This window comes from Pempheris klunzingeri, chromosome 22 (genome assembly GCF_042242105.1).
Source record: "Pempheris klunzingeri isolate RE-2024b chromosome 22, fPemKlu1.hap1, whole genome shotgun sequence".
Classification (NCBI taxonomy): domain Eukaryota; kingdom Metazoa; phylum Chordata; class Actinopteri; order Acropomatiformes; family Pempheridae; genus Pempheris; species Pempheris klunzingeri.
Genome location: NC_092033.1, coordinates 3,229,452 through 3,257,026, shown reverse-complemented (window position 1 = coordinate 3,257,026; position 27,575 = coordinate 3,229,452). Strand labels below are relative to the sequence as shown.

The window sequence follows — 27,575 nt, the reverse complement described above, 5'->3', positions numbered from 1 at the left end:
TGTTCCTCAGGGGTGATAGTGAGTCACCGTAGCATCGAGTCCGACCTCAATACAACACGAGGGAAGAAGAAGAAGTAGTAGTACACATTTGGTGCGTATATTCGGGTGTTTATATTTGTAAAACTCTGTGTATTGTTTTCATTTTATTTTATACTAGATCCCCTTCTATTCTAAATTTAATTGTATATGCAGCATGTTCTATGTGTGTGTTATTTGTAGCAGGTGGCCAAATCTTACAAAGTGCGTCTTTAAGCTGTTTTGGTTCGCTCTCATGGCTTTTGGCCTCAGTAGGCAGCTGTTTTAGGCAAAAATGTTCTAAAAGCCCACTGTACACTACCCGTTTCACTAAACAGACAAAGTTAGCAACTAGCAGCTGAGCATAGTGAAGCATTTAGGAGCTAGCAAGCTAGATATTTCTTGGTGGAGACCAAAACAGAGCTAAAAGGAGAGTGAATAATGGGCTTTATGTCAGTGTTGTGTGTTCAGCTTGTTGCATTGCCCCCAAGTGTCCAAAATAATCGATTACAGCTTGTTAAAACTTTTGTCAGACATATCCTGACTTCTCAGTCCCCTCATTCTTTGGACGAGGCCAGACTAACAATGCAACAAGGGTGCGAAGACAGAGGTCTCCGCTACAGGAATGTCATCCAGCAAACAAGCTGAACGTAGCTTTGAACCTGGCTCATCTTGACAGACCACAACACCAGAGTCACTTGGCAAGTTGCTGCGGTGGCCAATCAAATACGTGCAAGCATTCCCGTTAGAATACTTTGTGGCATGAACAGTATTTCTGTTTACCATGCAATCATTGTGACCATAGACAAAATAATTGGCACAATCATAACTTTCCAGAGTTGTACTACAAACTCTTGTGCAGCATCTGATTTACATTAAAACTCTGAAACTGCACCTCCCAGATCAGCCTTTTCCATTGTTCTGATGTCATGTCAAATCCTCCATATTTAGCTGAGTAGGACCAAGAAAATACACCAAACTAGATGACAAAAGGTGTGTCATAGCGATGCTGAAGTATTTTAAGGCGGCTTTTTCCTTAAAGGGGGGGGCCGCTGCTCCAGTGGGACTGTGACCACAACTACTAAAAGTTGCCCTTTCTCTTCTGGTCTGACATCTGTTTATAGACAACTTACATAGATCACCAGCTCTTCATACATCATTTTGCCCACACAAAGGTTTGAAAATGTACTTCCAAACAATACAAGATGTCAGTCCTATAAACATCAGCACATTGTACTCAATGAGAAGTGGATCGGAATCCACTGAGTTTATCATTTATCACTACAAGCCGCCACTTATCCATCCTGGGGGATCAGGTTTGTAGGCACAGTTGCTCCTCTAACCTGACACAACTTCACACTGAGATAAGGCTGTTAGCCAGAAGTGGACTGGTCCTTGAATGTTGCCCCAGCAGCATCAGCAGCAGCTGTTTCCCAGGTGTTTGGATGTGTGTGGCTCCACCATCTTGTCCTAATCGCAGCCTCCTCAAAGAACTGGCAAGACTTCCAACAAACCCCCCTCATTCCTTTACAGTGGGGTAAAGGCATAGAAACCAGCACAAGCCAACAGCCAGGTGTACTTAAACATTAGTCAGCCAGAAGGATGGCAGCGAAATAACACATCCTGTGAAAGCAAATCTCATCATCAGCATTTCCATACACAAACTGAGTGAGAATCCAAACACAGACTTTTAGGGTGTTTGTGATTATAGCAAAAAAAAAAAAAGAAGTCCATTTTACCACTTTACACTCCACTTCTTTGCATGCTGCCAGATTAAACGCAAGGCTGAACCAACTGCCCCTGGATAGGGGATCTGACTAAATCCCCTCCAAACTGCTGGCACCACCATCGTGAATCTGCCATTTCGTAAACACAACTCCACTGTGGCAGGCAGGGAGCCGCAAGACGCTTTCCAAGTGCAAGTTTCAACAGCTAGCCTGGTGCACAAGCACACCTTTTTCCCTCATGTTGAAGAGGAGAGGCCTGAAACAACAAACCGCCGAGCGAGAAGGGCTGGGGGGATGGAGGTGGGAGGGAGGCAGAGGGGGTGAGTCATCCAGCAAACAGAGAGAGTCTAGTTTGGAGTTAGTTATATTATGCCATACTGTTCTAACAGCAATTTGTGGGTTCAATATAAATTACATAGAATTATCTTAAGTAGTATTTAATTATGAGCATCAGGTTTAATGGAATGATTATTAATGATAGTGGTTACCGCAGTGTTGTTGGTCACGGTGGGGAATTATAGTTGGCTGCATAAACATTAGCTGAGATAGTAGCAAAGGTACCAGTTGTGCTACTAGTATTGTTTGTTTGTTGTTGGATTTTTTCAAGTCTGTATGTTATTTCTTTTATATATTTGAATGCAGTACTCACAAGTTTAGTATTTTTGGTACAAAATTCCCTCTGTGGAGAGACAGTAACACAAAGAGGAGGAATTTGGCTGTAGAAGACTGTAACTTAGGGAAATATCCACCCAGTATGGCCCACTGACACTGCTGAAGCATCATAACAGCCGAACTTTTACACAAAAGGCGTCGAAAGACTAAAGATTGTGCTGCTCACCTCCTCCACGTGTTGTGATAACTTCATGGCCAGTGTGAACTGGAGGAATCTGACGACTAACTCTTTCGACAGGCATGTGAGCACGCCTGAAAAAATCTGAACCTATACTGATATTTATTTTTGCCGTTGAACCTACTGTTACTATAACCACTGCTATCAATACTAGTATTACTACTAGTTCTCATTTTAGTACTTATCCACTCGTACTTCATCCATTCTACTACAGTACTCTTTGTTATATTTGTATATACTGCAGAGCTTTTTTATTCTATTTATATTATATTCTACTTATATAGGCACCTGTTATTCTTGTTCTTTGCTGCTGCAAATTTGCAAATTTGCAAATTTCCCCAACGTGGGATGAATGAAGGCTTATCTTCTCTTATCTTATCTCTCAGCAACCACTACTACCTCTCTACTACTACTACTTGTGGTAGCAGCAGTTGCAGGGATAGTTTTACTTAACTAGTACAGCGTTATGAGTCACAGCAGTAATGTTATAGTAACAGTGTAGTAACTGTGTGTACTTTCATAGTAATTAGTACTGCAGTAATGTTTGTTACAGTGGTAGAACTAGTTAAGCAGTGATACTAGTAATATTGTGTATGAGCATAATTTGTGTGCATTATTTGTGTCTTAGTACAAAATGACTTGCTGTCAATAATAAGAGGAACTCAATCAGTAGTAGTGGAGGTAAACGGTGACCCCATAGTACTAATATAGTACAATCATTAGCATTAGTACTGGTATCAGTAGTAGTAGTAGTAGTAGTAGTAGTAAAGCTCACTCCTGGTCCTCTAGCTGAGGCTCATCACAACAGTCTGTCTATTAAAGACCACTGAACTACAGTAGGGACAGACTATATTGTTACTACCATTGTCAGGATATTACTATGGAGAGTTTCCAGTATTTAGTTAAATTACAAAATGGCAATTATGCTCAGAATAAGTCTTTATCTTGGAATCATTCATTTGGATAATGTTTGGATCCATATCAAAAGATTGTATCATTACCACATGGTCCTGGTGAAAGTTGATTTATATTTGTAAATATTGTCCAGTCCCACATGGAACCAGGCTTTGATGCCAAACAGTTAAACGTCCTCTCCGTCTGCGTCTCTCTCTCGGTGGGGGGGCTGACTGATGACAGACCTGAGGCGTCCTTGGCGGTCTGTGGTTCAGCTCTAAAAGGTCGGCGTGCAACACCCACCGCCAGAACCACGTCCTGTAAATCTCTCGTACGTCTCCTACATGATAAAGACAGTCACATCATGGAAGACTTGCAGCGCTTGTCGTGAATGTAGCAGCACCCATTTAGGTGTTTTTTTTATTGTTTACACATGTGCAAAACACTGCTTTATTCAAAGCTGGGATAACTGAATAGGCAGGGCTGCAAAATACTCATACACAAAAAGTAAGCAAAAATAATGGAATCTGTTTATATACAATTTACAAAATATAATAAACTTTATATAAAAAATGTATATAATCTATATTATTTAACTGAAGCTGTTAATATGCTCCCTTTTACTTTTCTCTAGGAACATCAAACTGTCCTTTACATTCACTTGTTGCACATTTGAGGAGTCCTTTATTGCAAAAGCGTCCATTCAGTGAGGTAGAAATGTTCATTTATTTGGTCGTCCTCTTCATGAAAAAGAAAAGAGTCACTTGGCTAAGTGCTCGTTCTGCGCTGTGGGATGGGATCAGTCCTGCTGCAGTCAAACGGCTGTTCATAAATGCCGCTGATCTGCTCTGACGCCAAGTCCTTGGTGAGACCGTTCTCCTCAAGGTCTGAATCGGTGTCCGGAGCGGCGTAAGGATTCTCGTGCAGAGTAATTCCATTATGCGTCACTGACGGCGGGCCGAATCCCGTGTACAGGTCCTTGTGAGGCCTCCAGGGAGCTTTCCCAAATGTTCCTGAGCCAGAAAGGTGAGAGAAGTCAGAGCAGCTAACAGGCAAAATCTGCAAAAGTCCTGACAACTGATTAACTTAAGACCTACCCATGAAGGTGTTGCATTGGGAAAGACACTCATGAGGTCTCCCATAGTCGTTGGCTTCTCCGTCCTCCGTGGATGGTCGGCGGTCAGTCTGCTGGTGGGAGGGAGCGTGATGGAGACTGGCGTTGGGGAGCTGCATCAGGACAGTAGAGGAGCAGAGGTCAAAATGCTCTGACAGGAAGTAGTCCCTCCTTTTCGGGCTGGTCAGGCTGCCACTGTAGGAGTCGACGCAGACCGGCCTTTGATCGATGGAACAGCCTGAGGGGTGGAAAAATTAAAATCATTAGTTCCTTTAGAAAGTGAGAGACAAAACCCAGATGTAAGAAATATTTGGACAGTACAGTAAAATCTGTACGGACCCGTGAAGACCTCGGATGGGTCAGTGGAGTACATGTTGTCTCTGCGAAGCAGTGAGCTGATCGGACCTTGATAATGGCAGAGCAGAGGATCGATAGCTGCCTCCATGTCTGCTTCACTTCCTGTGTCCAGCTGACAAAGACCTGTGTGGGTGAAGGAACAGAACCGTATAAGAAAAACTTGCTGCTGCAGAAGGACTCAAATTCAGGACAAAGGAGAAAGGGCAGGGGTTTTACCATTCATGTCTTTTGGCTGCAGGTAGAAGCCGCTAATTGACGAAGCCATATACTGATGGCTGCTGCCACTCTCTGATGGGATGTAGCCATCCTGTCGGTCAGCGAGCGTTCCCTGGGAGGACAGGTAGCTGGGGATGTCGGCAGGCAGGTTGGTCTCATCTGGAGCACAAGGACAGCCAGTTAAATCATACACTTTTTTACCATTTTTAAATGTACACAAGGAAAGAAGAGGAGATTCAGGTACTTGGAGGATAAGTGATACTTATGAAATGGAAAACGAAACACCGTCATGAACCAACCTGTGTTAGTGATGCTGCAGTCCTCACTGCGTCGCCGGGTGTGGTAGATGATGACCACCCAAACCAGCGATGTGCCCACCACGCAGCACACCACGGCTATGATGACAATTCCCACTGTGGTCCACCCATCATCGTCCGATCCTGCCCCACCCACGACGCCGACTCCCATGCCGCCCTGCACTCCAGAGTCGCAGTTGGGATTCGGTAGGACTGCGAGGCGGACGTTGCCCCTTTCTGTGCCCAGCGTGTTGGACATCTCACAGGTGTACTTTCCCGCATCAGCCTCGGCAGCGTCAACGATGATGAGGAGCTGGTTGGCAGCTGCGAAGAAGTGGCGCTCGGTCACAACCAGCGGGCTGTCGTCTTTGGTCCAGTTTAGCCTCGGGGGAGGGCTGCCGCCGGCTATGCACTGGAGGACGGCGGTTTCACCCTTTGCCACGGTGCGATCCATGAGGGGCCGTAGGAAGGAGGGCGTTTCTGTAAGAAGGACCACCGCAGAAGAATAGGTTAGTGTGACGAGGAACCAAACCAACATTAGAGAGACTCATCAGTGTGCAGAGTTCATCTATCCTTCATACTGGTCTTCTTACCTAGAACAGTTAGCGTAGCATTTGCAGAAATAGCTCCAGCTGTGTTCTGAGCCGTGCAGCTGTAAACACCGATGTCCTCGGTCTTGACATCCACTATGAAAAACACATCGTCCTCCGGCATGACGTGCATACGGCGTTCGCGAGCGGCTGGGAAGTCGGTGCCTCCATCTTTCTGCCAGGCGATCTGAGGCGATGGGTGACCCACGGCGGCGCATTCCAGCCTGGCTGTTGCTCCTGCGCGGATGCTCAGGTCCATTGGCATTTTGGTGAAAGATGGGAGCACTGGGAATGAGAGAAAGAGAGAAATACCTTACATTTTGATCGTTTAAGACTTTGACAGACATTGTGTGCACCTTGTAGATGGAGACATAAGCCAAACAACTGGTTTCTCCCGTTCCAAACTTACTGTTGACAGTGAGCCTGGCTTTGGTGGAATAGGACGATCCAAAGTGGTTGGAGATGACGCATTGGTACTTCCCCTCGCTGGAGAACTCCACGTTACGCAGCTGCAGGGTGGTCGTATACTCCGTCACCTCCGTCTCACCTCCCACGCCACCCTGCACCCGCAGGTGAGCCTGGTTGTGGATCTCGGCGTCGTTCAGGACCTCATTGTCTTTCTTCCAGGCGAAGGTCATGGGCGAGTCGCTGGAGCTGGCTGCCGAGCAGACGAATGTCACGTTGCTGCCTTTGAGGGCTGACTGGGTCTCCGGCTGCACAGTGATTTGAGGCTTTGGGAAGTCATCTAGAAACCAAAAGAAAATGGATTTAAAATTTCCATATGAAAGTGTTCATGTTGGGAATAATTCTCGACGTTTGGTGCTTTTTTGGCGTTTTGTTGGCAGATGAAGCTCTGAAAGGGGAAAAACTGAACTGATACATTTCCCCAGTAGTTCTCTCTGACAGTAACCAGGAAAGCTGAAAACTTAGTAAATTTCCATAATGGTCCCTTCATGAGACTCATTACCTCGTCCAGGAGTCAGGGAGGAAAATATTGAACAATCTGGGTCAGTTTGTAAATGGAAAACCTGCTACGCATAAATGGCTGTTTTTAAGGCATTACGGTATGTGTGTGTGTAAAGGTGTTATACTAAGTGAATGCATCACTCACCACACACAAACTCCTCCTGGCTGACGGCGAACACGCTCCTGCCCTTCAGCATCTGTGGGTGGGCGCAGCTGGCATTGACGCAGGGCAGGAAGGTTTGTTCTGCCACCCAGACGGGAAGCCACTTCAGCTGGCAGTCGCACAGCAGGCTGGAGGTGTTAAGACGCCTGCCACGGGAGAAGAAACCAAAAATGTTTTCATTCACAATGCAAAAATATCACTGTAAATGTTTTTTTTGTTAGTTTTAACCTGTAAGATGTAAGGATACCAATAATTTTACTGACTTTAATTATCACAAACAGACTTTGGTTGGTAGATGGACTGAAAATATTCATTCTTTTGAGTGTTAGATGAGATGAGATCAATAGCACTCTCATGTCTATGCTGTAAATTGGAAGCTGAAGCCAGCAGACCATCAGCTGAGCTTGGAAACGAGGAAAACCGCTAGCCTGGCTTTGGCCATGGGTTAAAAAAGTCTGTCTACTTGCACCTCTAACTGATTCACACGTCTAATCTTATTTGTTTAATCTGTACAAAAAGTGTAAAAACAAGAGTCACCACAGTTAAAGCACCATGTGAGCCATAAACCTGTATTCTTTCTAATGGCCAGCAGGGGGCGACTCCACTGACTCCAAAAAGAAGTCCAGTTGTGTGGAAGTCTCTGAGCAATCTTTCCTAATGCGTCTCAGTCGCTAGTTTCACGTCTTCTTTAACATAGTCTGATGTTAATTTAGTAAATTACAGTCCCATTTAGAGGAAAATAGATAATAAAGTAGGGTCTGCTTTAAAGCAGGACTAGCATGTGACTTAACCAATCAGAGGCGGGTCATGCCTAAACCCAACCAATCTGAGTCTTTGAGGACAGAATGTCACTTCTGAAACAGAGATGGCAGCGGCCGAAATGCCAAACTCGAGGCTTAAAATTGTCCGTCAAACTAAACCTCTGGGTGGTTTAGTTCACGCTCATGGGCCTCATATGACCTTTTAACGTTGCTTTGCTTACTGATGGGAATATTTAACAGACTAAAACAACATACGATCCTTTAAGTCACAATAATTTTGAGAATATTCACAAATTCCCTTGCATTTTTAATGAAAACTAACTTTTAGTGGAGGGAGACAAAGGAAACTGTGAACCTGTTATTAACATTGCAGTCAGCACTTTCCCAGCAGACTATAATGAGTTTCACCTGGTGTTTTGTCCCAAATCAACACTGAAGCACTAACTAAGGCTGCCCCCTTTGACGCGATCATACTCACAGCTCCTGCAGGTTCTTCATCTGAGAGAAGGCGTTCGCTTGGACCGACATGATGGCATTATTACTCAAATCTCTGAGGAGAAAAGTGAAAAGAAAATTAGGACTGGTGGGCTTGTGTGCAGCAAGATGGCAGGTTTTTCTGCCAGCATCAGCCATACAGAGTGAAGGCTACAAAAACTTCAATCGAGAGAAGAAAAAGGTCTGGGCTCCAGAACAATAAAAGTCTGGGCAGCAGTTTGCTGTGTTAATCAAGAGAGGCCCAACTATGGGCTGCTTTGAGCTCTGGCAACGGCTGGGAAAAAACTCTAATTAGAATCAAATGCAGCTGTTGTACACTCACACACACAGGCATTCACACACACACACTTGCCTCGGTGATCGATATAGTCTGGCACACACGTAAAGATACTAATGGCAGAGTTTTTTCCTGATTCCACATCAAAGTGGAGGAATGGGAGAAGACAGTTTGGGTGTTCTGCTCTAACAAACAGCCTCTGTGTCTCTGTGTGATTCACCCTGCTTAGTTTACAGCTCGGGCTTTTGGAAACAATCAGTGAAACACGAGGCCGACTCACAGGTGCTGCAGAGCGTCCAGGCCGGAGAAAGACTTCTTGGTCACCGAGCGGATCTGGTTCCCCTGTAGGAATCTGGGAAAATGACAAAAGTTTGATCAATTTCAAACCTCACTTTTTACTCACGGGGTTTACTTTGTTCAAGGTCCACGAAGTCACACAGTTCAGGGTGAAAAATGGTGTTAGGTTGATCGTGAACTCACAGTTTTTTCAGCTTGTCCAAAGCAGAGAAAGGCCCATTCATGTCTTCAATGGTCCAGGAGATTTCATTATTTTGGAGATCCCTTTCCGAAGAAACAAAGACAGACCGCGTTGTAAAAAATCCACACCCAGAAAACAACTGCACTTGCGATGTTAATAAAAGTTTATGTGGCTTTGCGTTTCGTGTGAGGGGGGAAAACGTTTGAGACTTTAAAATTATATTCAAAGCGGCTCTGTGCCTCACAGGAAGTTCATTCCTGGCCTCTGTGGCACTTTTAGAAGTCTGCACTGGCTTCACTGCGTTGTGTAGGAAAAAACGCTTTACAAGGAAGCGCTACAATATAACATGTGTGCGGCATTTTCAACTTCATTTGAGGGGATAAATATACTCTACATGCAATACAAATATGTATATGAGTTACCCTCAAAGGAAGTGTTGCCTCAGATCCTCCATCCATCGTTAAATACACCAATATCTGTGGTATTTAACGCATTGTATGGCTCCATTTGTGAAAAAAAACTTAAAAAACTAAATAAGTAACACTAAACTTTAAACTTAGTTTTGTTAGAATATCAGTATTTACCAACTGGAGATTTACACAACACTAAATTAAAGTTGAGAACAGCTGGTGCGACCGGCTCATGATCTCTGTGCCTTTTCTTCAAAGTCTCTACAAAGAAAGTGTCCTGCTTTTGGTCCTGAGGGAATGACACCAAAACCTATTGATCGACGTTAATGCTTTGAAAGTAAATGTTGTGAAACATTTTCTACTATCAAAGTGAGAGAAAATATGGACTTTTTTTTTTTGAGAGAGAGAGAAAAACACACCAAACAGCTAAATGCAGCGTTCAAGTCCGAACATCACTAAAAGCCAAGAATTTCCCAGAGAAATTGCCTCCTTTGATCCCTCAGCTGCTCTAATGCTTTCAAACAGTTATTTTCCTCCTCGGCATGCCTGGTTATGGCTGATTGAGATTGAGGAAGGGTGTGTGTGTGTGTGTGTGTGTGTGTGTGTGGGAGGGGGTGGTGGATTTGAAGCCCTGAAGCAGTGCACGTCCACCTAGCTGCACACCTGCCCTACGGTGACCTCAGCAGCACAGCTCACATTTGGTTCCAGTTAAAAAAAAAAAAAATCCCAACCAGGGGAAATGTTATGGAGCCTGTCTGTGGGAAAGGGGGGATGGGTGGATGTGGGTGTGGAAGGGGGGAGATCGGGTGGAGAAAGGGGAGAGCTGGTGGGGGGGTTGTTGAGGTCGGGGTTGTGCCTCTTGGAGGTTTTTTTTTATGTATGTGGAGAGACCTCAACATGGTAATCTATTTCACATCCCCAAAACAAATCAGGCAGGATATTTCCACTCAGGCGGGGGATTGATGGTGGAGGTGGCTTTAACGGGGGTGGGAGGGGTAATAGAGCAGCATGTGAGGGACCTTTTTTGTGTGCATACATTGAATGTGTCAGCTGAAACATCAACTCACACTAAAAAGTACTAGCGATTATCTTAAAGGAACAGTTTGACATTTTAGAAGTAACACTTATTTCGCTTTTTTGCCAAAAAGGTAGATGAGAGGATCAATACCTGTCTCGTGTAAGTATGGAGCTAGAGTTGGGAGAGGATTGGCTTAGCTTAGTCATTAATTAATCTGTTATTTGTTTCATCTGTACAAAATGTGGTTTTACATGGATTTACTTGCTGCCAGATTTTGTCACCAGGGTTTGTGCAGGTTTTTTTAAAACTGGAGCACTTTTCAGGCACAAAACATTTCAACACTCTTGGAGCCTTTATAATAAATTAAAAACTAAAATCTATATAATTCCCTTCTACCTATGGCGATCAGCGTATATTGTCAAACAAGTGGTTATTCTTTGAACCCTGAAACATGTTTAACAGTTTAAATGAAGCATTTTCAAAAACTTTCAAGACTTGGTGGGAAACCTGTTCTTCAAATTATGGGTTTCTTCATTACAGTGAGATAATGTTACTTAACTTAAGCAAATATGGAAGTTACCAATAAAAATAAGAACACTGATTTCATATTGATTAGACATTAGATCAGATAACATTTATGAATTAAACTCACAGCATCTGCAGGCTGGAGAGGCCACGAAAAGCTCCGTCTGCGATGAAGCTGACGCGGTTGTTTCCTATGTGGAGCTCGTCCAGCAGACTGAGGCCTACGAAGCTGGACTCCTCCAGTCTGGACAGATGGTTGGAGGACAGGTTCCTGTAGGATGGACCACAAAAACAATAACATGAGAAGAGCGGCCAAAAAACCTGGATAGTAGACTTAAAGCACAAAAAAATCTTTTTATGTCAGCAGATGCTATTTGCACCAGGGTGGTAAAAACCCAGCTTAAGTAGTTTAAGTGCCTAAACTTAACCAAACGGCAACTGAAAACTGATAATTATAAATCCACTAAGTCGAGCCTATGTATGCCATCTGGCTATTTATCCCGGGTATCATCGTCACTGTAGGTCATTCAGAAAATCCAGAACTAAAATACAGCTTTATTTTTGCACATCTTCATATTCCTGCACATTTTGAAATAGAAAAAAAATCTTATATTTCCAGACTTTCAATAGATAGATAGATACTTTCAGGATTTTAAGGCTTATTTCGTATAAGTTGACCAAATTTCGCAACAAAACAGAAATTCCGAGGAGCCGTTTTTAAAGTAAACTCAGATGAGAATGAATCAGATAACTGGGCACGTTTCCAGTTTGTGTACCATCAAGTTCATGTGATAAGAGTGAGAGAGGCAGCGGGAAAGAACCACCACCTTTCTGTGAAAAACGCTCCAGACGGTGCAAACACTGAGCTGACCGCTGCTGTAAACAACAGCCACAACAAAGGAAACTCAATCTGCTTTCGGGAATGTGTGTTGATGGGTTGGAAATCACTCAAGTTTGTGGGTAATGTAGTGTTTTGCAAGGAAAGAGAAGTGTAACTAATCATGGAATTTTCAACAGGAAAAATAATTGGGACTTCCGTAAGTCGATGTTTTGGCTTAAGTGACAGCAGAACAGAGAGGAGGGAGAGGGGGTGTGTAATATGTTGGCAGTGATTTAATGTTGGCACTGACTGACAGAGCATAAGAGATGTTGCTTTGTCTGTGTGTGTGTGTGTGTGTGTGTGTAGGAGGGGGGGATTGGCGACGAGAGGAACTGGAGTGTGAGGAAGGGCAGGCAGGAGTGCCAGAGAGGAGGAGAGGGCGACACGGAAAAGTGTTGGGGGTTCAGAGTGTTAATGGAAAGCGAGGGGGGAATAACAAGAGGGAGGGGAGAAAAGAAACACAGCGTGCAGAGGGAGGAGGGGAAAAAAGGAGGGAAGAGAAGAGAGAAAAAAAAAAAAAAGGTGGACTCACAGCTCACTGAGTTTCTGGCAGAGCTCCCAGGCGTCAGGTCGGATCCTGCTGATGGCGTTGTGGCCGAGGTGGAGCTGCTGCAGAGTCCGCAGACCGTACAGCCAGCCCTTACTCACCTCTGTCAGGTTGTTGTAGTCCAGCTGCCTGCAGGCCCACACACACACACACACACACACACACACATAATGAGACTTTATGCTGCATTTAAATCATGATGGAAGACCAGAACTTGATGCACGTCTCTTGTAATGTTGCTTACAGGACTTCCATGTTGCTGAGGCCCCAGAAGGCTCCGTCCATCAGGCGGCTGAGCCCGTTTCTCTGCATCTTCAAGGAGCGAAGAGCGTGTAGACCCTGGAAGGTCAGGCCCTCCACCCTGCGAACCCGGTTCCTGCTCAGCTCCCTGAAACACGCACAGAGCGGTAAGCTTCAAGCAAGGCAGGAAAAACTGTATGGTTTGGATTTTCAAACTGTTCTGGGTGGAAAGGCTGCAGAGCAATGATGGTGCATGACGTTAAATAATAATAATACTAATAGCCATTTCTCCAATATATCAGCCAATTAGATCTTCAGAATGATATGCTGGCAGATATATGGGTCATATAGCTGTCAGCCAATCAGACAAAAGCTGAGCCATGAGAGAGAGACTCCAATATATTGTGTGTCCTCAACTTTACAAGTGGAAAACCTTCAAACTACAGTGCAGTCAGAGAAAGTCATTTTATTCAGAATGTCGGAAAAGTCTTATCAGGATGTTAATATGAGACACGTCATGATTTGAAGCCCTGGTTGTGATATTTATCAAATATAAAGCAAAAGTAAGTGGAGCTTACAGATGCTGCAGGTTGGCCAGCTGGAAGATCTTGGCTGGGATGGTGGAGAGACGGTTGCGGTTGAGCCGGAGAACCTGCAGAGAGCTCGACAGGTTGGTGAAGCAGCCAGTCTCCAGTGATGAGATACGATTGTTGTTGAGGAACCTGAGAAACAAAGATTTAATAATAAGGTAAAAGCAATAGAGTGATTTATATTTAATACATTTAGTCTATGAAAGCACTACAATAACTAATGGATGTATACATCCATGTCTGTGCTGCACTAGATTAGACAGATTAAATAGATTAAATGCCCTCCAGCTGTATAAAATGCACTGGGACTATCAGGCAGTGACACTCACAGGTTCTTCAGAGGCAGAGCAGGGAAGGAGCCGGCCTTTATATCCACGATGTTGTTGTTGCTGAGGTCCAGCGTCTCCAGAGCGAGGAAGGGCCTGAGCTGCTCCTCAGAGATCCTGGTGATCCTGTTGTTTGCTCTGAAAATACAGACACCATCGCTCCAATAAATGACAAAAATACTGTGTATTTGACTAGCGGCGTGCACCAGTTTCACATTTCTAGATATACAAACAGTCAAGTCCCTCAATTAGCCTGCGGTATTAAGAAAATGACAAACTCTCACGCGCTAAAGCTAAAACTTACCACCCAACATTTGCTGATGTTGCATATTTCAAGGATGCCAACAAATTGCTCAGTATGAGCGATGTTGCTGCTTTTCACACCAGCTCCAAACAACCTTTCAATTTATTGATGTGTTATTTTGTTTATAAGGTCATTACCAACAAGGTATTTAAAAAAGTAACCTGCCAATTACTTGGCTGATGAATACCATTCCCTCAGTGAAAGCATGCCTTGGCAGAGGCCAGCAATTTCCTGAGCTGCACGCCTCCTAAATTGCAGTGCAGGGACTGCTTAGTTATAAACAGAGCCCGTACAGTGCCCTCTTTGTGCATGAGACTCGGCAGTAGAGAGAGAGAGTGGGGGGGGAGGCAGGAATTCCCTCCAATGCACCAGACTACAGGCCTCGTTTTCAGCATTCATTGCGATGGTTACAGCCCCCCACCGCCGCCGCCGCCGCCTCCAGCTACACCTTACTGACCAGAGAGCTGTTAGTTCTTCTGATTCCTTTTTCCAGCAGCTGGAAAAAAATAAAACAAAACCGAGGCCAGTTTTTCTACCGTAGGTTTCAGTCGGGACGTGGTGTCCTTAATGTGTAATGGTTGGAATCTGTCAGTCAACTGACCCACGGTGCAGACAGCTCCATTCACGACAGCTGCCACTCCAGAGAAGCAGAGGTGATGAGTGGATTAATCAATTAGTTGATCGACAGAAAATTGTCATTTTTTAAGCCAAAATACCACACAGCCTAAGTTCCAGCTGTATCACTTGTTTCCTTTCATCCAACGTGATTTCTGGACATTTTCTGGACCAAATAACTGAATGATAATAAAATCTAAAGCTAAGTATTTAACACTCAGGTATTAGGATCCGTCTCTTCACACCTGCCGATTGGTCTCATCTTGATCTCAGGTTTTATGCTCTTTTCGTCCACCTCAGGCAGAGAGAGGGCAAGCATGGCACCACGCTGCTGCGAAACTGAGGTGTTTCACCTATTCAAAACACCTTAGTGTGACACAGAGGGAGCCTCGGCCCCTTTTCCAAACACGCTGACTGCTTTCAGAGCACATATTTACACAGAAACAGGGTTCTCCATCTGGAAAGTACAACACCTTTTTGGAAATGTTCTGATTCAAAACACAGAAGGGAAGATTCACCTGTCAGCGGCAGCCCGGGGAGTTTGGCAGGACTTTGGGGCAAGTTTGTGAGCTCAGCGCTTGAGTCAAGCTTGGTGCTGTGGCAGGGAAAGGCAGCAGGTTGGGGGCTGGGAGGGAGCAGGAGCTACTAAAGGTTTGACAAAATTGTCTTTCTTTTACATGGAGTTTGGTGTGTGACCGCAGCTCAGCCAGGGCGGCTGTGCACAATGTGAAATATTGTTCACATCGGCCTGAAAACACGGCTTCACTTGGTTTTGTGCACGACCGTACTCACTGCCATCTGTCCACAGAGTAAAAAGAAGTCATCAGGCAGCAGGGTCATTTCCTATTGTGTCCACTTCCTTGTTAATAACCTCCCTGCTGACATCAGATACTCTGTCTATTAAGGACTTTAGATCCAAACTTAAAGCTCATCTCATCATAGATTGTAAAGCCCCTGGAGGCAGATTCATGATATTGGGCTCTATGGATAAAACTTGTTTGTAAAATGTCACAAATACTCAAAAATCTTTTGGGTTTCTGGTGTGCAGTAGTAAAATAAGATCATTGTCTGCAATAAAAAGAGCACAGGCAGCTCTTTTGTTTGGAGATTTGCAGAGGGCTCTCCATGCACCGCAGCCCCCAGGTCCCAAACAAAAGAGCCGCACACCACCTGTATCTCAGTTTTCATGTTCCCCTGACTGGTCGCTGAGAGAGGGAAGGCCGCCTGGTAAGAGAGAACCAGTCTTTCCAGTTTTTCTCAGGGGGAAAGTAGAGCCACGGAGAGGGGCTGGTGCACACTTCCTGTCCTGAGGACGAGGAGATACAGACCCTGACGTTTGACTCACAAAACAGGCCAACCAATTATTCCCTAATCCCGTCAGCTTCCTCAGAGTCACTCTATTTATTTCTATTTAAATATATCAAGCGTGCATCTTTAAAACGGCTACAAACCCTCATCTCAGCGCTCCTCCGTCTTCTCCACACACAAACAAGCCGAGCATTGTGCACTTTAATTACGCACACTCCAGATTTGTTCTTCCACTTTGCTATCAGATAACGCGATTACGGAGCCATTACGACTGCGGTTGTGGGGCTTTGCTGCTGTTAGTGGAGATCAATGGAAGGCTAACCATGTGTCAATAACAGCCAGAGGCATCTTGAGCATTGATGAAACATATACTCGTTATTAAACTGAGGCAAGCAGCAGACGGACAATGAATCGATCATGTGGTGCTGCCATGATTAGAACAACAAAATGAGTGCAATATGCAATAAAAGGTCAGTATCACACTTTTTTGATTACTTTAGAAACATACAAGTGAAGATTTAGACTTTATAAACTATCTAAGAACTTCCCTTCATGAAATGTGAGTGTGGTAAGTGCGGGTAAAGCCTTTTTTATTACAGGCTTGTTACATCAACACAATGTGGGTTCCACACAGGCTCATACCTGCCAGCACTCTTGATGGAAAAAAAAACTAGTATTTTTGGCCTGTAGCACCGTCGAACTGGCCACAGTTACATACTGAGAAGCTGTGCTGTGTAAAACTCAAAGATCCTTGATGAAGTTTTCTTGCAAAGTTTTGTCCACTGAGCTGCAACTTAAGCTTTTAATGGTGAAGGCTCTTTAAATGGAAAGTAACTTTTTCTAAAAACCATCTTGCTTGTAGTAGTAGTAGTGTGTGTGTATGTGTGGTGGTGTGTGTGTGTATATGTGTGTGTGGTATTTCCTATTGGAAACAGAACAGAGTTTTGAGAAGCCATCCGATGACTCCCTCTCTCTGCAGTGGCGCCTGTAATGAAAACCAGGGCTGAGACGCCATATTAAACTCTTGCACATATCTCACTCAAATGGCTGATCATCTTAACACGTCGGTTCCCAGTCGGAGGGGAGAGAAACAGGGATCGGGTTAACGTGTGAACTGAAGGGCCTTTACATAAAATGGCAGGGGAGCTGTAAAATTCACTGTACATGTCTTTTCTTTACTGTTGTGTTTCTGCATTACGGTTCAGAGATCACCTGTCAATCAAATGATGTGTGTGTGAGGGGGGGGCTGATGCATTCTTTGAATTTTGAACGGTACATTTGGGTATTTTAAGTCAATAATAGGAAAAAAAAGCTAAATGTTTGCTGCCCACGGCCTCTCAATTGCTGTAACTTGAATATCTTTGGGACAAGGATGTGCTGACGTCACTTATAGCAGCATTTTCTGTTAGATTTGACAATAAATTGGTTGATCAAAAACAACCAACAGGTTATGAAGTCTTTCATTAGTTGCAGCCCTCGCTGAATGCCTTTTGCACAGATATTTGTAGTGGAACTGCCACAGATTATTACTATAATCGCTTCTGTTTTGGTTTGTAATTCTCATCTTCAACAAGGTTCCCATTTCCGTAGACATACCGAGAGGTTCACCTCCTAATAAACCTAATCAGGATCTGGAATCTCCAGGTCATTTGTTGGACCCCCCTGAACACAGGCAGAGGGATTTAGCGGCGCTGGGGTTTACCCCCTCCATAAATTCCTGGGAAATTGTTCAATTAATTAAGATGATCACGACTCAATTACTACCAGCTGCAGGGTTATTGCCGTTTGTTTTTACTCTGAGCTGCGAGGTCAAAGAAGTCGGCGAGAGCTGCCGCTATGTCTGACTGGCTGTTTGAACAAGGGGTATTCGATACCCCGAGGCCTTTTTTTCTTCTTTTCTGCCCTCCCAGCTCAGAGAAGCCGAAGGAGGGAGAGAAATTCTGGAAAATCAGACTGCGTCACCTAATCTGAAGGAGGAGAGCGGCAGCCAACACAAAGCACTGAGAGAGCAAGTGTCAATTTCTTCTTCTTCTTCTTCTTGCTCTTTTTCTTCTTATTGCTTTTGGCTATTTTTTTAATGAATGCTCTTTGGCGTCACTAACCAACAACTCTTTAATGGATTCACCATTTGGTGTTCACTTTGATTTTTTTATTAAATAGAACATTGTCCTTTGAAGACCAAAGTGAGACATGTAACAACAAAACAGTGCTATGTTATTTCTGCCAGAAGCTAAAGGAGGCTAACGCTAATGTGTAAAGTCTGGGTGGATGTTTCTGTGTGGCTGACATCAGTCTGGTGACTTCACCCCTCTCCTCTGCATTTCCTTTATTGTTACTCTACGTTTTTAATATTTACAAGTACCCCAGAGTGATCAGGTTTAACAAAGGTCTCACTTTAAATAGTGCAGCATTTTGCCTTTAATGCACATTGTGTTGACTAGCACAAAACTATTTGATTATTATCATCAATTCAGGATTCATAAATAATTAAAATGTAAGAACATTAGGAGGCTAATTGACCACTGAGCCTCTACCATCCCCATATTGGGATTTAACAGCCACAGATGCCACATCGGGGCGAACGCTGTGTCCATAGCGCGTTCACCAAGTGACTCAGGTCGTTTCAGTGTTCAGAAGACGTCTCCCAACCCTTATAGCTAATGTGAATTAGCATCATGGCTCAAACCCCTCAGATCCATAAAATAATCTTCCTCCTCTTACACTTCCAGCGTAGCGTTACTTGACCAAACAAGGAGGTTTGCGTACTTCTCAAGTGTCGTTTTATTTTAGATAAATAAGTGTCTGTATTTCATGTTCTTCTGAACTGAGCGTTCTTTATTAAAAAAGGGGGGGAAAGCGGTGGTATTTATCTGGACTGTATTAAGGCGTGGTTAACGTGGATGACATGGCCTCGGGTAAACCAAACTGAACAACATCGTCAAATCAAATAAAGAAATTATGGTTTGGAGAAAGTCTGGAATTTTTAAAGTGAATCTGTGCAGGAACTCTGCACTTCAGTCCAGAGTTGCTCAGGGGTACTTGGACAGCAGTTGTGGCAGATGAACCTGTGACCTCTTTCAAACCACTAAGGGAACAATGCAGCTATTCACACCAGGTGTTGTTTATGTGGAACAAATAATGAAAATAAGAGTGTTTTCTTCCTTGGGTCAGAATAACAAATCCATTCGTAATTAAATCCAAATCTCAGTAACCACATGCAGTAGGAAAGCTTGCTTGGGGAGGTTAAATATAAAAAAAAAAAAACCAACCACTCCACCCATCTCTCTCTGCTGAAAGTTATAGCTGGAGGTGACACTCCTGCACTAAACGTGCAAACAAATTGTCGATGGCTGACGGCTGCACGCCCTACGGCTGCTGCAGAGCGTCGTGTCGGGGCTTGATGAGGAATACGCCTCATCAAGCCGGGAGACGGATACATTCTTCCACAATAACTTCACGTCGGTTGGTTTTGGAGAGACAAACCACAGAAAGCAAATAAAATTGTTGAGGTTTCACACACTAATATCTGGTGTTCTTCTGAGAGCACGTATTGCACAATAATATTCCGAAGGATCTTCTGGTTAAAGTCTGGACAGGGTGAAATGTGACAAGTCAAACGCTTTTTCATTGGATTTATCAGCAGGATTGAACTTAAAAGGACAGCTACGGGCTCCATTTGTTTATATTGGATTTGAAATGACTGGTAGGCACCAAAACTTTTAAGAGTTGGCCCAGATTGCCCCAGTCTACAGCTAAGAATGGTTGTTGAGCTGTCTGTAAAGTATCAAAGGAGGTAAAAGGGTTTTTTCCACTGACAGACTCAGATTGTTCGTCAAAGTGTCTAACAACATTACTGAAAGGATCCCTACAGAGATCGACCTGTAAGATCCTTTTTGATTTACCAGAACCAGCCATTGTATGTCGCTTTTCAAACCCCCCAGACTCCATTGACAAAAACAGCAATTTTACCACACCGAACACGGGAGTTGCTGCCTCAATCGGTTAGTTTGTTTGTATTATTGTGTGTCACACAAACATTGTTTTGCATTGGAACTAACCCTTTAAAACACCAAAGTAACACAATAACACAAACATACCAGCTGATTGAGACGGCGGTGGGCCAGTAACTACCCTGTAAAGTTATACTTTTGTCAATGGAGCCTGGTGGCTTTGAACTGAGCGATTTAAAAGTTATTCATATGGGCAGAGATTCTTTCTGTAATGTTGTCAGACACGATCTGAGCCTGTCAGTGGATAAAACAAGTGCTTTTACTGGACTTTTTTGATGTAGTGCGATTGCCCCAAAGAGTTACATTACAGCCGTTGCCGTCTGTTCTCAGCTGCTGACTGAAATGATCTACTGGACCCGCTCCAAAAGTTTTTGTACACACGAGTCAATGCACCCCAAAATATGTAAAAATACGGCCCGTGTTTAAAAATAACAGAATTATCCTTTAAGACACTGTTGGGTATGTTTACGCTGCCATAAACTGGCTTCTTTAAGGGATGGGGCTCAGAGACGCTGCCTCGTTTCCAGATTAATCGTCATTCGTTTCAGAGTCCCATAAAGGGCCACACAGGAACATGAAATCCACCCACTGAGGCTTAAACACAAATCACCAAATTTGGATTGTCATCATTTTCACATGGCAGATTTTCTTTCTTTCCAGCATCACATCACTGCCTCCAGGTTAAAAATACATCAACAGCAGCAACAGCCTCCAGACAAAACATTTCCATTTCTGTTGATGGCATTTGTCTTCCACCACGTGACCCGTCTGGGGCAGGGTGCCATGTCTCCGACTGCCCCGTCTGGGAACTGGCTCAACCAAAAGGCTTGCTCTCTAGGGGGAAGGAAGGGGGAGGAACCACCTCCCAGCTCACTACTTTAACCAGCAGCTACAACTCTGGCAGAGGATTACCCTCCAGACCGGGCTGAACCAAGAGCACAGAGAGGTATTTATCGCTTTAGGAGAAGTTTCACTTACAGAATGAGCGTTGTGATGTTTGAAGCATATGGGCCCAAATCAGGTATTGCCTCCAGTTCATTGTGGTTCAGCTTTCTGTGCACATTAAGGAAAAGAAACAACAGTTTGTCACATGCAGGACAGTGATGGAGGCTGTTTAGAAAATCCTGAGTTTACTCCAGAAAGTGCTGAGAACACAAGACATACTTACATTTCAGTTAAATGTTGTAGTTTGGAAAACAAAGTGCTGTCAAGCACCTGCATTTTGTTATGGCTCAGGTCCCTGTGGAGGAGGAAAAGGCAAAAATTAAGGGGAAAGTAGACACTGTGGTCTGTTTCTCCACTGCTGCAGTCTACATAACAAACAAAATTACACACAAATTCTCTGTTATTGTGCCTTAACAATGTGAACAGAGGAAATGGATCAAAGAAAAGTCAGTGTAATTAAACTGTGAGATGGCGCAAAGCTGATGCTGATTAAATGAAACAGGACGGTCAGAAAAATAAGCAAGGATAAGATTTATTGCCGACATCCTGTCACCGAATACAGTTTTGATTGTAATCAACTGCGAAAGCAAGTTACAGGCTTTTCATCCCGTCTTTATGAGGAGGGCGTCCGTGCCAAAACAGCTCACTTCATATCCAGACCTGCGCTGGGAAGCCGAGCCAAAGCAGACAAGCTGATACGTTATTGAGGGGCCAGATTCTTTTAGTGCTGAAGGGAGGCTGAAACTTGGCGGCCGCTGGACTAGAGGTTTCAGTGCTGGCCCAGGCTCGGTCCAGACCTCGCTCTGGGTGTCTGGACTTGTATTAACCACATTCCTATTTTGGATTTAATATTTACAAACCTTCAAACCAAATCTAACAGTATTAAAACGTGTAGTTTCACTGGTATTTGGTTTATTTTCTGCCTAGCACTTCATCTTTGGAGAGCGGGAGCAGACCTGTAGCTACTGATCAGTCTGGGGTTTATATCAGAACTCCATTAGAATTTTGTACATTTTTGGAAACTTCTTAATCAGTGTTTGAACAGTTCGAGGGCTGTTGTCTATTTAAGTTTTGAACAGTGCTCAATTAGCTCTGGTCTGTCTCTTCATTCTGTCTCAGCCCCCTCTGGACCCGAGCCTGAATTGGACTCGACTGAAGCGGTCTTGGCTGCAGCTCGCCGAGGAGCGAGCCTCTTGTTTTTGCTGCCTGTTTTTGAAAAAAAAAAAAAAGGAGCCTGAAAACCGGCTCAAGGAGTCTGGCAAGCGGAGCCCCCGTGCGCCATAAAGTGGTGGAGTTATTGACGCTGCTGCGCACGATCAACGCTGCGGTGCCAGACACTTTTTTTACACCCCCTCACCCCAACTCCTCCTCCTCCTTACCTCCCTCATCTGGAATCCATCAAGGAGCTCTGGGAGGAGGGGAGGAACGTATCAACTGCTAATGTATTCACAATGCCGGGAAAAGCGAGAGGGACGCCTTTCAAATGTCTGAAACACCCCTGTCGACTTTTCTGGGGCCTGTTTTTGTTCTTTAGTGGAAAGTTTCATAAAGCCCTCAACCAGAGTTTTACTTTTCCTCGCTAAAGCTAACCCCCCCACCGTCCTCGTCCCTTTCTTTCCAGGCATGCAGCTCTGTGTTGGTGTTGTTGTTGCTGTAGGTCCGGCGCTGGGGGCCATATGGGAAAGGTGTCCTATCATACTCCCTAGATAAACCCTGAGTAGCTCTGACACTTCCACTTCCCTCACAAAGCAGAGCGAGATAACGCAGCGCTGCGTGCAGGCTGCAGCCCCCATCTGCTGCCGCACCACACGGCCTCCTTATCACAGACTGGAAGGTGAATAAATGAGCATCTCTTTAGGTTATGAGTGCTGTCGTTCATTTAGATTACCATAAAGAGACAACTCTGTCAGGACAAAGGGTTTAACGGTTCACCTGGGAAGGTCAGAATAATAAACTGATGCTTACTAGCTTATGCAGAAGCTATTAGCTACAATAGTGAGTTATTAGAACAGCTACAGAAATAAGCATCGTGGTGATGCAAACCTCTGGGACTGCTAATGTTGTCCATCTCCTCTTCGCCATTAGTGATACCCGGCTAAATAAATACAGTTCTCTGACTCCAAGAACCACCAAAGTCATCCGATAAATGTTTAAACGTAAAGTTTTGAGGAAGTTGTATGTTTTTATTCCATAATAAGATGTTAATCTCTGACTCTGAGTTATCTGTTCTTTAAAAAACAAGTTAAATGGTGTAATATGTTGCTCTTAAAGCGTTATTGTTTCATGACATAGAGCACTAGGAGTTCTGGCTAGTTTTACCTCCACTAACACACCTGGAAGGTGAAGTTAGCATTAGCTGTGACTCCTGTCCTCTCACTAAGGATTACTGGGGCCTGGACAAGTAATGGAGGACTTTGGGTCCAGCCATCCGTCCAGCCATTGTCTATACCGCTAATCCTTAAGGGTCGTGGGGGAGCTGGAGCCGAGCCCAGCTGGAGTACGACCTGGACTGGCTGCCAGTCAATCACAGAGCCGACAACTTCTTGCTGTGAGGCAACAGTGCTAAAAAACATTCAAATTCTCTGATATGTGTTTTTTTAAACTCTTTAACGCCTCCTGGGGGAAATGAGTGTTTCAGGTCAATGTGACTCAAAGTTTTTGGTGTATTAAACATCTAAAAAGTGAAGGGGAATTAAATCTGTAGCCTATTTCCCCCCAATAACCTCCAAGATATTCATGCCTTAATCCAACCCCTTCATGCTCTTCTTCTCCCTCCTACTTTCTCCTTCCCCCTTTCCTTTCTACCAGTTTGTTTCAAACTAATCCTACACGCTCCTCCTTAATCAGTACCATCGCTGGCTCTGGAGTTGCTAATTCAGCAGAAATAATGGGGTGCTGGAAAACAAAGGGTCGGGCGGTTTAAGGGGTTTAAGATGTGCTGGAGAGCCACTCGTAAATTAGCATGCCAGAGTGAAAAGAATTTTCCCCCCATGTGGAACGTTTTTTTTTTTTCTTTCCATTTTCTTTGGAGGGCCGGCCTCGGTTATGAGGCTCAGGCTGGGTCTGTTTTCCCTGGCAACGTCAAGTTTCCAGAGCAGCACATTTTAGAAAGAGAAAAACTAAATTCAACAGCAGGGCAACGGCTTCGAGCAGGCAGTGAATCAAGCGCTATGGCCTCACACAGGACAATAAAAATCAAGCACTCCAGCTTAACGCTGGGCAATAAAACAAATCCAGTAAGAATAATTATCTGTAAAGGAGAACACACTGAGGAACATGCCATTAAATGCTGAGTTTGGTATGTCAGCTCCAGCGGGCCGAGCTTGGCCTCGTCTCAACTCACCGAGCCAGTAGACAAACAGGAGAGTAACGGAGATATTACTGTAGGAAACACTCCAGGGCTGCACACACACACACACACTGCATCTGATTTATGCCTTTATGGCTTTGAAGGCCTCGATGTCTGTGCGGCTGAAATCTGACGACTAAACCAACACTGAAACGCACCAGTCAGTGCAAATAAAAAATGTGGATGTAACCACACTGTTTGACCATTATGGATGACTTTTAGTAGCAATGGGAGACCTGATAGGAGATTGGAGTCTGATAACTAGTCCACTATTAGTGTTATAACAACTAAAACTGCTGCAGCTGCTTATACCCCCCAGTGAAACACCAGAACGTCTGATTTTTAAAGCACTCCCTGCAGGCACTGGGACCATTTGTTCAGAATCATTTACACTTTAATGAAGAGGCTTGCAGGGGCTGACAATAGCACATTGATGTGTAAAAACACACTGCAAGTCCACCTGTTGGCCTCAAGCAGTCTGACATGCCACTGTTAAAGGCCAATACACTAAATAAAACCTATTAAGACACATAAATAGATCCATGAGTGGGTGTTAAATTGGACAACAGGTGAGATTTCTGATAATCCTGAGATGAAACTTTGTATTTTTGTAACTTTGCATTGAGTTTACTGTCTAAAACAGACCTGCAGTGAAATAAGAGCCAAGTTAAGTCAAAGCAACTTCACTGAAGTGCTTTTCTCCAGTAATAGCAGATTCTTTATGTGGTTTACAAGCTGCTCTGTTTTCACTAAGGCAGGAATGTGGATCCTCACATCTGTGCTGGAGGGGAGCAGCAGCCCAGAGGTGTGAGAGAGGATCTTCAAATAACTGAGCAGTAAGTGAAAATAAAACTATTCTCCGTGACGGTAATAAGGCACACAGAGGCCCTTTAACTGGACTCACAGTTGGACGGTCCACTCCGGGATCGTGTCTGGTATTTGGCCCCTTTTCAGCCGACTGCAGTCCAAAAGCTCCCCGGAACAGGCGCAGGGAGGGGGGCACGTCCCTGTGCGCGCACCGCATCCACGCTGCAGCCTCAACACCAGCAGGAACAACACGGCAAAGCTCGCAAGACTGCGAGGCTGCGGAGGGGAACACATTTTCTCTCTCACCCCTCTTTGGCTGTGCGTGCAGCTGAAGCGCCACCAATCCACAGAGAGAGAGAAACCACCGAAAAGTTACAGCAAAAATCCCAAATGTGGCGCCGTGTGTCGGGTCCTTACATCCAGCCCCGGGCCGAGTGACTGCAGCGGGAAAGAAAAGCGCTCTTCTCAAACTCGCCCATTCCTGTGGGGAAACTTTTCCTCCGTGCTGCTGCTGTTGGGGCAACTTGTGCTGTGCAGGATCCCCACAGCGCAGCGTGAGCACACAGCAGAGGTATGCAGGGGGGAGGGAGCACAGGGGCGCCTGGGATATGTAGTCCGTGCTGCTGCCTTCGCACCAATCAGGACATCTTCATCCCAAAGTGAGGCTTCTGCAGATAAACTGTAATATTCAGAGAAGAAAGAAAGTAAGAAGTGCAGTTTATGTCTTAAACTTCAGGATGTGCAAACTCACAACTAATGTGCCAAAGTTCAGCTGAATTTGACTGAAAAGTTAATTATTGGGAAAGTTAATACACCAGTGCTTCCTGGTTCAGATTTTATAGGAAACTTTTCATAAGCTCGTCCATGTTGCTGTTGTTGTTGTTGGATTCATGTTTCTCCAAAATGTCAAATGATGGGAAAATCTTCAAAACAGCCTTGTTTCAGATTTGAAATCTGGAAAAAAAAAACAATTTACTGCATGAAATGAAATGAAAATGCACTAAAGTAGTTTAGAATAATCATAACACACTCATTACCTTAAATATAAAACTCTTACCTGCAATTAGTGCAGTTATTTTCCTGATCAATGAATCTGCAGATTATTTTCTTGATTCATTGTTGGTGCTATGAAACATCTGATGATGGTGAAAACTTTCCAGAGCTCAAACGAGCATATTTACTGGCCTATTAACAAAGAGGCTGAAGAAAACCAACATTATTCACATTAGAAGCTGGTACCATTGCATGTTTGGCATTTTAAAGGGTTAATCAATTAGCTCTGTAGCTACCAACTCATTTTCTGTCATACTTTCTGCAGTACAGATTTCCTGTAGCTGTCTTGTTGGTTTACATAAGTAAAATAAGGTAACTTTTTTTTATGTATGTTTGTTGACCCACTTCTGTTTTATCATCCAGCTGCAGCATAATGTTAAAGTGAAATAACAGGATTTTGGAGGGAGGGATTTTGTCCTCACACCTCAAATCAGCGTGCATATAATTCATGAAAAGTGCAAATTAAACAAAAGACTGAATTTCACTTTGTTGTAGGACACAAAACAACCTCATCCACTTTAAAGGTAAAGTCACTAACAGATGCTTTAATTGGCATTCTGCACTTGAAAGCCGGCTGATATTTTCTCATTTGCAATTTAAAAGGTGTGTGCTCTTTTATTATTTCCACATTAAAGGGCCCTTCATGGGGTATTCATGCCGGGGCAGATGTGTCAGGTTCCCCTCAGGCGAAGTGTTCAACAGTTTCCTGATGACCAAGGTCACACTTTCACTGTCCGCTGGCACTTCCTCTTCTCAGCAAGGACACCAGCTCATTAATCTGCTGACATGCAGGTGAGAGTCAGACTGAGCTTGACGGTAACTAAACAAAAAGTTATCTATCCATCTATCCATCTATCCATCTATCCATCTATCCATCTATCCATCTATCCATCTATCTATCTATCTGATGGTACTATGTGGTCATTTAGGATAACGTATTCGCATGTTTTTTAAAGTTTTCTGTTGTTTTTGTCACATAAATTAACATTACCTTTTTATATTAGTTAGCTGAGTTAGCTATGAAACACTTGAACCTGGCTGGTTACTAAATAAATGTAAACATTTATTAACATTTACTCCATTTTTACCTTTACTCTAATCTGGCATCTGTAGTTTACATTATGATATTTTCATATAATCTCTTTGGCACATTTCTACATCTTTACATTAGTAAGTTGCCGGATGTAGCAATTCAACATTTATTGTAGTCTTTATTCATTATTTTGGTATTTTTCCAATCATTCTGATCACAATAAACTAACAGGCAACAATGCATTAATGCTCCATCCATCAGTAGCAGGCATCCCTTTGAGTAAATACACATCATTGGACTACATTGTTTTGGTATGAGGCTGCGTTTAGCTCTGATTGGTGATAAGCCCTTCTATTGTGTTTGAAAGTTGTTTTGTGAATGGTTTATTGCCGCTGTAACAGCTGCTGAAAGGTGTG

At 43.9% G+C, this 27,575-nt stretch overlaps 1 protein-coding gene across 1 annotated transcript; it reads right to left on the bottom strand.

Moving 5' to 3' along the window:
* Positions 1-3,952: 3,952 nt before the first annotated feature.
* On the bottom strand, positions 3,953-25,367 carry lrig3 (leucine-rich repeats and immunoglobulin-like domains 3). The gene is made up of 19 exons (XM_070853632.1): positions 25,171-25,367; positions 21,141-21,212; positions 20,951-21,025; positions 13,739-13,873; positions 13,398-13,541; positions 12,824-12,967; positions 12,565-12,708; positions 11,280-11,423; positions 9,202-9,282; positions 9,002-9,073; positions 8,428-8,499; positions 7,171-7,334; positions 6,469-6,804; positions 6,063-6,344; positions 5,473-5,949; positions 5,174-5,332; positions 4,940-5,080; positions 4,584-4,838; positions 3,953-4,499 (listed from the first exon to the last, which is right to left on the bottom strand). The coding sequence occupies exons 1-19, from the start codon at positions 25,365-25,367 to the stop codon at positions 4,255-4,257; spliced, it is 3,339 nt and encodes a 1,112-aa protein (XP_070709733.1). The 3' UTR covers positions 3,953-4,254.
* Positions 25,368-27,575: the final 2,208 nt, after the last annotated feature.